The 9,994-nt window shown below is 46.9% G+C and overlaps 1 protein-coding gene across 1 annotated transcript; it reads right to left on the reverse strand.

Annotated features, from left to right (window-relative positions):
- Positions 1-314: 314 nt before the first annotated feature.
- PRSS23 (serine protease 23) lies at positions 315-8,538 on the reverse strand. Its single transcript, XM_077174011.1, has 2 exons — positions 8,357-8,538; positions 315-3,474 (listed from the first exon to the last, which is right to left on the reverse strand). The coding sequence occupies exon 2, from the start codon at positions 3,459-3,461 to the stop codon at positions 2,343-2,345; it is 1,119 nt and encodes a 372-aa protein (XP_077030126.1). The 5' UTR covers positions 3,462-3,474; positions 8,357-8,538; the 3' UTR covers positions 315-2,342.
- Between the last annotated feature and the right edge of the window lie 1,456 nt (positions 8,539-9,994).

Consider the following 9,994-nt stretch of genomic DNA (forward strand, 5'->3'; position numbering starts at 1 on the left):
TTCAGTCTAATAGGTTATTTTCAGCTCTAACTAATCAGAGCTCATGACTGGCTTTAGAACTGTAAGAGTCATACAAAAGCTAAGATTGATTATTAGCATCCAAATATGTTAAAGTATAAAGTAATTAAGCCTACCAAAAACCCCCAAAACAATACACCAAAACAAAAACTTCCAACAGGTAGGAGCAGAAGAAAATTGAAGGAAAATAAACAGCACTGAGGATTTTAATAAATCTGTATCTGAATGTCTTTACAAATAAGTAGCTGAAATGAGATTGAAAGTACAACCCAATACAGCACAAATACAAGAATGTCTGCATTGAAATTCCATAACTTTTCTTTATTCACTGTGATACATTCAAACAAAAGTGCTCCAGATAACATCCATAGAGTAAAGGAAATTAAAACAAAAAGTCAGAAAAAGACCATCAGATACATATGGTGATTATTCATATTTCAAAGCATTAGTAACTGCTTGTATCTGAGTGCACCAAAAACCCACATGAGAGTCCACATTTTTGTACACTGCTTCTATAAAAATAATAATCATAGGCAGCTCCAGCAAAAATGTTTGTCAGAACTAGAGCCAAAGCCACCACAAAGATAAAGCACCATCAGGCAAATGTTTACAAATGCCGTAGTAATTAGTAGAGTGTAAAAAAAGGCTTAGCTGAATTAACATTTTCCTTGTATTGGTATAGCACAGGGAAGCTCTGCTTGGATTCACTCCTTCCCAGCTTTGATATTTCTCACCAGGGACATGCATTTGCCCCACAACACCAAGCACCATGGGCACCTTGGGAAGCTTCAGGAGTCAGTGAGTGATGGATGGAAGAGGAACCGGAGCCAGTGTCTATCCTCCTACTTTAAAAAGTCATCTTGGCATGGCAGCATGTCCTCAACCATGTCACTGAAACACAGTGGCACAATCCACCTAAGAAAGGGTGGTTGTACAGACCATGTTGATTTCCAAATGCTGTTTGCTGAGCTACAGTATTTGGCAGCACTGGTTTTACTCCCAAAAGACAGTTCTTGTTTCCAACTCTAATTCTTCTACAGTAAAAAATCACTTATCTGTAAGAGACAGCAGAGGATCACAGCAAACCCAGGCTGCATCCTATAAAGTGGTTCTATTCCAGCTGCAGAAATCCTGAACTGTGCATTTGATGAGAATTATTTCTAACTCAGCTGCTAGGTGGGGAGGAATATTCCTATTCCAAAAAGACAGGAAACATTACTCAAGATACCCAAATTACACTGTCAATGGGATATGGCTGAGAGACACTTGTAAGTCTAGGGTCCCTCTATGTGGTGTATTATTAGGTAGAACAGCAAGGATCTTCAACAAACAGGGAAAACTCAGTAGAACCCTTGTCCTGCTCCCTCCTTTACCTGCTCTGCAGGCTGCAATTCAGATAGACAGCAAGACTGAAGTCAGGCTTCCCCTCTGAAAATCTGAGTTGCTGACATGAGATTTTCCTTAAAAGGCTTAAGTAGGTCATAAACAGAAAAGGCCCTTTCCCCACATGATTTCTAGTTTATTCATAGGGATCCTGCTCCTTCATAGGTCCCAGCTCCTATATAGATTTAATCCCACGTGCAATTAGTGTTTCTCAAAGCAGGATGTAACGGCACTGATCATACGACCAACATCATCTTCACAGTCAAATCCTTACAACATCAAGGTCTGTCTGCTCAAAAAGCATTTTTCTTAACTATGTTACTAATAAAGTCTCAAATCACTCAGAAAGGAAGTTAGAAGTGTTATGTGGTTATTTACCCTTCACGCTATTTGTGTGGCATTTATCTCCCACGGCGCATGCCTTGCCCTTTTCACACTCCCTTTTCTCATGCAGGAACACAAAGCTGTAATGTTTGGGTTGCAAACACCATTAAATGCCCCTCTTCAGCCCCCAACAGCATAGAAATATTTTCTTTTAAAAGTTCAGATCAAAGCATTTCTACTAATCCTAGGATTTATTAAAACAAACATTGTAGGCATGAGATAGTCAACAGCGTCCCTTTTACAAGATTCTTTGGAGACGGTTCTGTTTTCATACTGTTTACTGATCCGCCCCTAATTAATCTTCAGTTGCTCAGCTGCAAATTCAGCAAGTCCACCTGCTCCTTCCCCACCCAGCAGACGTTCCTTTCTCCCCAGTTTCAGGCTGTAATGATAGCACCACCCAGTCCCTGTCCTAAGAACAAGGTGGCTGGCTTGAAAAGCTACATATCACCTCTTGATGTTACATGATCACATGCATTTGCAGCACAAAGTCTAGCCTTTCCTCAGATGAGTAACTAAAACCAGTCATTAAGTGCTTTCATGGAGTTTCATTGTCTTTATCCTTCCCTGCAGTCAAGGTAGTTGCCTTTGATCCAGTAACAGATCTGTGCATATTTGAGCGGTGTAATGCGAACAGCCACATTGAAATCCTGCGGGGTGCCATTCATGTCCACCCACTGATGGCCTGAAAATATACCAATAATTTTACGCTCCCATTTGTGATTCTGCCTCTTCCACATCCTCACATATACCCCAGATCCACTGGCGCCTGGCTGGGCATCGCACTGCTGGTACAGCAGGTCGTATGTTTCGTCTTTGACATCACAGAAACGGTAAACCAGGTTTCCCGGACGGTCATTGTCGTAGCCAGAGAAGTGAATCCTCCCTCCAGGTAAGTGTCTTGCTGGTGGGCTCACACCTATCTTCATAAACTTTCTCTTATGTGGCTTCTTCAGCTCCAGCAGGGCATAGTCATAATCCATGCCGATGTCATTGGCATTGCCTTTGATCCATCCTTTGGGGACATGTGTCCGTTTCACTCGGATCCACTGGAATTTCATTTTCTCAGGCATTGCCGAGTTGGTGATATTGGACCCCTTGCCGCCATCTTTCTGTTTGGGCTTTAGGAACCCCACCCGCAGTTTCTGAGCTCCCTTGACGTAACTCTTTCCGTCATGGATACAATGAGCAGCAGTAAGAACGTGCTTTTCGGCCACCAGCGTCCCCGTGCAACCCGTGGAGAGCTTCACCGACGTGGAGAATGGGTAATTCAACAAGAAGTCTTTCCCAAAAATGCTAAACCTGCTGTCATAACCATAGATCTGCCTCTTAGTTCGAGATCTGCCTCGGGAGCCGTCGCCGCCGTTGCTCAGGATGTATATGCCCACCTCAGTTTCGGTGAGGCTGCCGTTAGCGTACAAGGTTTCGTAGGACAGGTAGTTCTTCACCTCTTCGTAAGTCGGCAGCGGAGAGCTTTTGTGGCATGCTGGGCCACATGGAGATACCACTTCCAGTCTGGCTTCAGCATCAAACTGGGGCTTGTCCAAGTTCAGCGTAGACTGGGGCAGGATAACGGGAACTCTGTAAGATGGCCAAGTTGGCTTCCAGTGAGGACTGGAAGGCATCACATCTTTAGCAGCACACAAAAGGAGGATTAAAGTGGACAAGGCTGCCATTCTGAATGTCGGTCTGTGGAAGACAAAAGCAAATATAGTTATTCACCCAAACCCGTTGCAAGATTATCCTACCTTGCTAAGTAGTGGCTTGCTAACCCAGTATAGATGTAATAAGGGTCAAGCAATTTGAATGGAGTTAACTTACATCAAGTAGCTCAGATTTCTCAGTGTCAAACTAATGCCTTAGCCTGAGTCTCGAAACAAGTGTCCCAGGTTAACACTGAAATACAGGACATTTAACCCTCAGGTGTGCTGAGCCACCAACTCCCAGCCAACATCAGTGGGAAGTCATAGTACTTGTCTTCACACAGTTAAAAGAAAATTCAGATTCTGTTTAAATCCATTCATCCAGTAAACAGAGCTCCTGCAAAGAGTAAATGTGTCTGTCTTAAGCTAGATTAGAACACTCTCTGAAAGCTCTCCTCTATTCTCTGACTTTGCTGAAAGATGTCCTTTAAATCTCTTCACACCATTTGCTGTCTCGGCCAGAGACACCAGGCTGATGGTAGGGACAGGTGGGGAGGGACAAAGAAGGTGACCTGACAGGGGCTGGGCTGCAGAACACGACCACAGAGGAGACTCACTTCCCCTTGCAGCTCACAGCAGACAAAGGCTCTGCACCAAGTGGCACTGGCTCTCCCCGAGGCTTACATGAGAAAGGGTGATATGATTACACACAGGCAGCTAATGAAGGAAGATTACAATTCTTGAGGGAATTTTCAGTTAACACACTGGCTTATTGCTTTATAAACTCAATTAATTAGAAATGCAAACCAACCCCCTCTGAGCACAGGGAGGCAAATGTGGCTGTAAATGTGTTTATGAACCGCAGGCAGAGTGCAGCGAACACAGCGAACTGCAGAGAACAGCGTGCACCAGTACTGTGTCAAAAAAATGCCTAACTTCAGTTTATTTGAAAATTAGCCATACAGCTGAATCGCTGCAGGAGGCACTGTGCCCTGGGCAAGAAGGCAGGCAGGATCTCCCTCACACAAAGATTATTCAAAGGAAAGTTCACAATTATGTTGAGCTTACACATATTTAAAACCCTGCTGAGGTTACACTGATCGCAACTGCAGGATCATTCCTGAAATGCCTCAAACGAGTAAACCAAAGCAAATCACACAGGAAATGACCACAGCTATCTAAGAATAAAAAAAAAATCCTTCTCTCCAGTGCTTTGTGTAGGAATACTCCATCCCTAAATTGCATCAAACAAGACTTTGAAAGCTACAGGCAGCTGGTGTCCAGTGGTGTTCAACTCAAATATTGGGCCCAGATTCTTAGAATTTTGGTACCATCCTCTTAGGGAACAGAGGCTATCATTAAAGCACACAATGTTTAAAATATCAATTGACTCATGCAAGATATCAAAAGACTTAAAGTCCAAAAAACAGATGTAGATGAACAGAACTGATGCTACTGAAACCCACAGAGGCAGGTGGACTCTTTCAGGACTCTTTCAGAAGTGACCACACATTCTGTTGGCAAATTTTTCATTAACAAACAGAACATCTTTAAAGGAACATACTTTTTTCCTAGTCTCCACCAAATATGATGCATTATACCCAACTGATGACTCATGCTGGCAAATAAAAGCCATTATAAACATTAATCAGAATTGCATCATGTTATATGTCTCAAAATCAGAAAATACTTGGTATTCAAGGAAAACCAACCACTCCTCTGACTCCTTCCACAGCAAATTTTAGTATTGGATGTGGCTGCATTTTGCAACCTATGAAATGAAAGACTTCTAAATGCTGTAAGGATGGCACAGGGAACACCTGCTGTATTATCACATCTATTGTTGTAGGACAGTGATTAGGAAGACAGAAAAAAAAAAAAAAAAAAGAAGGTAACAGGGACAAATGACACTGCTCCATCCCCACAAAGACAATATACACTGGTATGAGTCAACTGCTAGCTGTCCTGCTTGTGTCAGTGAGGGCTGCATGCAGCAGTGCTCACTGGTTTCGCAGTCAGAAGCTGGTAGCAGACTAAACCACAGTTTAGCTGTGCATCAGGTAAGATCCCATCATTAAGAGCACATATTTCTAGGCAGTTTGTCCATGCTGCCCTCGGATTTCTTGACGGATTGCATCTCTCTAAATTGTACCACTCATGGCACTTCTTGGAGCTAAAACAAGTCCATGCTAACTGAGCCTCTGCTGGCCTTTGGCTGGTTTATTTAGCTGGCAGGGGAAAAACAGAAGCATCCTGTCAGTTGTTATTCCCCAAGCAGCCAGATTCCCTCATGCCTGTCAGCAGGGCGACCCGATGAAGGGATTGTGTGCCAAACAGCTCCTCTGCTTCCTCCGAGATTATCATCTGGGTTGAGGAGATTACCTCGCCCTGCAACCTGCCCTCCCTTATCTCCCCACCATCACCAGCACAGCACCGCCAGCACTTGGAAGGACAGCTTCAGACAGCAGAGGGCAGCCGCCCTATGAAGAGAGCAAGACAGGAGATGGGACTCGAGCTGGTCCCAGAAAAAGGCTTCAGAAGATGGTATTTGTGTCTGTGCTGCACTCTGTAAAGTGGTACTTACTCCACTTTACATCTCTGAGCAAGCCTCCCACCACTCACCACTGCTGCTTCTGTGCTGTGATCACATTGCAGCTCTAGGGGATAAAAAAGCCTTTTCATCAGTTACAGAACTCTTCTATTATTTAAAATGTTATTTAAACCTGACAATAAAATACAGTTGTGAGTTTATGCCTGTAGAAGCTAAACAGTGCTCATTTACTGAAGTCGTCATAGTTATACTCCATCTGGAGACATAACTGGTACTAAATCAGATCTGGGCAGCAATAAATAGAACAAATATGTCTTACTTATAACAGGATGCAAATTAATCCACAGTACCTCTTTCTGTGTAAATCCTTCCTCTTAAAAAACGAAGGAATTGAAAAAGCAGTCTACATTTACACAGAGTCTTTCCAGTAAGGCTCTTCTTTCCTTTTACTTTCTCTTCTCATTTAAAACACAATCAAACGGCTGCAAAAACCCCCAGGGTTAAAACTCTCTGTCCTCAGATAGTTACTCATGGGTGATGCTGAGAGATGCTCTCAGACTGAGCAGACTGGTAAGGAGTGAGCACTTCCCTGCACGGCTATCACAGAGCAGTGCTGAATGAATTACGATGTGCTGCTCTACTGTAGCTCTGCTCTTCTGTTTCTATTTAAACTGTGTCATAAACTCAATCCACCCTTTGACTCAGCACAAAGCCCTGCTCTGACATCCAGTCTAGGAACCCCCTAGAAGCGGTTTGTACACAATCACACTCGCTAATGGCATTAAAATTGTTTAGAGAATGGAAACAGTGACAGCTACCCCGGGGCTCTCCGTGCTGCTGAAACACTTTACAGACACATTTTCCTGCTTGCTGCGGGCATTCATGCCCCAAGATAGATGCTGCTGAAAGAAAATTGCCTTGTTCAGGATGGACATGAATAATTTTCTAATAAGCAATTAATTTTTCTGCAAGAGTTCACTACTTCAGGGGTGGTTCTTGTAGTAGATGGTTAAATAACAATAAATCATGGATCATCTAGTATGAAAGACCATGAACCAGTCTCCATTACATTTCGAAATGAAGAAAGTTTTTCCACAGTGCTGGAAGCCAGAAAGATTAACATACCAAAAAAAAATCAAGAGAGAAAACCAAGACAGTGGGAGAGAAAAATCTGCCTCAAACCAAATCATAAAGGAGAACTAAATCACTGTCAGTGCAGTGCCAAAATACCTCTACTGCTTTTCCTGGTCACAGAACTTGTTAAAACACAGCAAAAATAATGGAGATGCACTTTAATAACTACAGAAGCCTTCCTGCCATTAAAATCTAACAACTTTATTAGCCTGCCTGAGATACTGAGGGTGGTGCGAGGGTTACACTGCCTAACCTGCTAGACTGAGGGCTGTAGAAAGAGATGCCTTGGAAAGCCTGAAACTGACTTTGATACTGTCAGGCCACGGGTGTGTCCATTAGCATACACACCGGGCACAGCGGCTCTTTTGGCACGTGTACCGGTGACAGGCACACACGGAGAAAAGGGAGCATAGTACGTGTTTCCATGTAGTCCGACTCCTAGAACTGCCTCCTTTCACCCTCATTTTCTTCTTTCTCTTTCCCTGCACGTCAAGCAGCTTCGGTATCACGGCACAAGAGCAATCTGCATTACGAGCAGACGGTGACGGCCAGTCTGAATAACGGGGTGAAGCTGTAGGAAGGACCTGCATCCCCAGGGCTCCCAAACCACCTGAGTTACGGGGCAGCTGCACAAGCTGGGTCCCGGTGGGACCGCACCAACCCCTCGGACCTTGCTCGGGGCAGGAGGCAAAAAACAACTTCCCCAGGCTCCAGCAGCCGCTTCACTGAACAGCTCGTGTCACGTACGTCTTAAAAGGCCACCCGAAAAATACTGATGTACTCAAACACAGCGACGAAGCCAAGTACAGCACCGCAGCGGAGCGCTACCTTCAGACGCCTCCAAAGCACGAAAAAGCAGCAAAGGCGACTTTTATCCCAGCTGATCCCTCACCCGCCGTGCTTTCAGAGTTGGTCCCCGGCAGCGGCGGCGGACCCGCAGCGGGGACCGGCGGGCAGCAGCCGCGCTCGGCTTTTGTCGCCAGCGCCGCCGGGGAGGCGGTGCCCGGTGCGCTCCGGTGGATGCGAGCGGGGTTAAACATTAAGCCCTGCGCGGAGGGAGCGCTCGCCGCGGGCCGGGACAGCCGCTCCCCGCGCCCGGAGTCCCGCCCGGCCGGGCAGGTGAGGCAGTGCCCGGGGCAGCGCAGGGCGAGCCCGGCGCTCGCCATCCTCCCGCCGCCCCTTTGTCCCCCAGGGCGACCCGCACCCCGCGGCGCCCTCCCCGCCGCCCGGGCCCGCTACCTACCGGCTCCCCACAGCGGCAGCGGCGGCGGCGGCTCCGGGAGCGGCTCAGGCAGGTGGCGGGGCCGGTGCCGGTCCCATCTCTCCCGCCGCCTCCGCGGGGCTCGGGAGCGCCTCCCTTCCCTCCCTCCCGCCGGGCGCCGGCCCTCGGCGGCGCGCTCGGAGCGGGGCGGGGCGGGGCGGGGCGGAGCGGCGCCTCCCGCAGGTGGATCCCGCCGCTGGATCCCGCCGCTGGATCCCGCCCCGCCCCGCCGCGCTCCCGCCCCGCAGCGCTCCCGCCGGCACCGCCGTCCCTGCCCTGTGCCCGGCCCCTGCCCAGGCCGGGCCGTCCCTCCGCGCAGGCTGCCCCTCGCCCCAGTGCGGCGTTACCGCCCTTTTAATCCTTTACTGCTATTTTCATTTATTTCCCGAGGAAAAACATAGGGTTTTTTTCCCCAACCTTGTTCTGGCACTACGGGCGTCTCAGTGCGAGATTTTGGGGTGCAGCACCTCTGCAGCCCCGAGGGCAAGAGGTTCTTTGTCCCCAGTGTCTGGGTCCACAGATCCCTTTTCAGGGAGCTTTTGAGCCCCCTCGGAACTTCCTGCCTCCGCAGGGCATCAGCTCCAGGAGCTCTGCGGTCACTCACCCGTGTTGCCTCATCAAGCGGACATTTAAATTTAATTGTCCGACACATTGTTTGCATGGGTTTTAATTACTCATCCTTCTTGAAGCCTTATAATGATATCTGGCAAGAAAAGAGGAAATCGGAGCCAAGAAGGCAAAAATCCTGTAATGTTTTAACTCCACAAGAAAAAGTCATCCACAAAAAGTTTTTTCAAAATTCCCAGCTGATCACCATTATTCTATAAAGGAAATAGAATTTCATAGGAGTCAATTTATTTACAATCTTCTACTGACCTTTTCAAGCCACTGCTGCCCTTACAAAGGATACGAAGAGCCTGAAGCAAAGCAAAACCTATGCTTCACCCATGGCCAATCTGTGAAGAGCCAAAATATGACAGGATTTTACATTCTCAGACATGATTTCTCTGTTTTGCATTTGCTTGACCCTAGCACCATCCCCATCTGGGTCTACAGAAAGATTTTACCAAATGAGTGAAAAAAGCACGTACTAAATAATTTTAAAAAAAGTAGCTACTCAGACAGCTAGAGAATACAACTGGTGTTGGAGATGGGCTGGTGACACCAATGCAGCTGCTCTTGGGCCATGAGGGAATGACCATGCAACAATGAGGCAGATCCCTGGAGTACCAGCAGACAAGGCAGCAGACAAGCCAGGCTCTGTCTGAAGTGCCATACTGACCATAGATCCCTTCCTGATGTGACTCTGTCTATCACATCCCAACAAGATGTGCAGGCTCAGAAGCTTTGCCCTGTACACACACATCTGCTGATTTGCATGATGGAAGGGCTGGCCCATGCCTTGTAGGGGTGAAAATGTTGTGAGGTTTGGTTAGAGTGGGTCTCAGGGCTGCAGCAGGGGTCCAGGTGAGTTCTTGCTTCCCATGGACATGCAGTCTCTTGTGTCACAGCTGCCATACATGCTCCAGAGCCTTCCAGACACAAATTCAAATAGACACTATCCTAGAGGTTATGATTCTGATAGAAGTTTTTACAGCAGACAGGGGGACAGAGATACAG

Source organism: Agelaius phoeniceus, chromosome 2 (genome assembly GCF_051311805.1).
Source record: "Agelaius phoeniceus isolate bAgePho1 chromosome 2, bAgePho1.hap1, whole genome shotgun sequence".
Lineage (NCBI taxonomy): Eukaryota > Metazoa > Chordata > Aves > Passeriformes > Icteridae > Agelaius > Agelaius phoeniceus.

Bases quoted from the DNA above. Each gene is read 5' to 3' on its own strand.
- PRSS23 (XM_077174011.1), bottom strand. From the start codon at position 3,461: ATGGCAGCCTTGTCCACTTTAATCCTCCTTTTGTGTGCTGCTAAAGAT.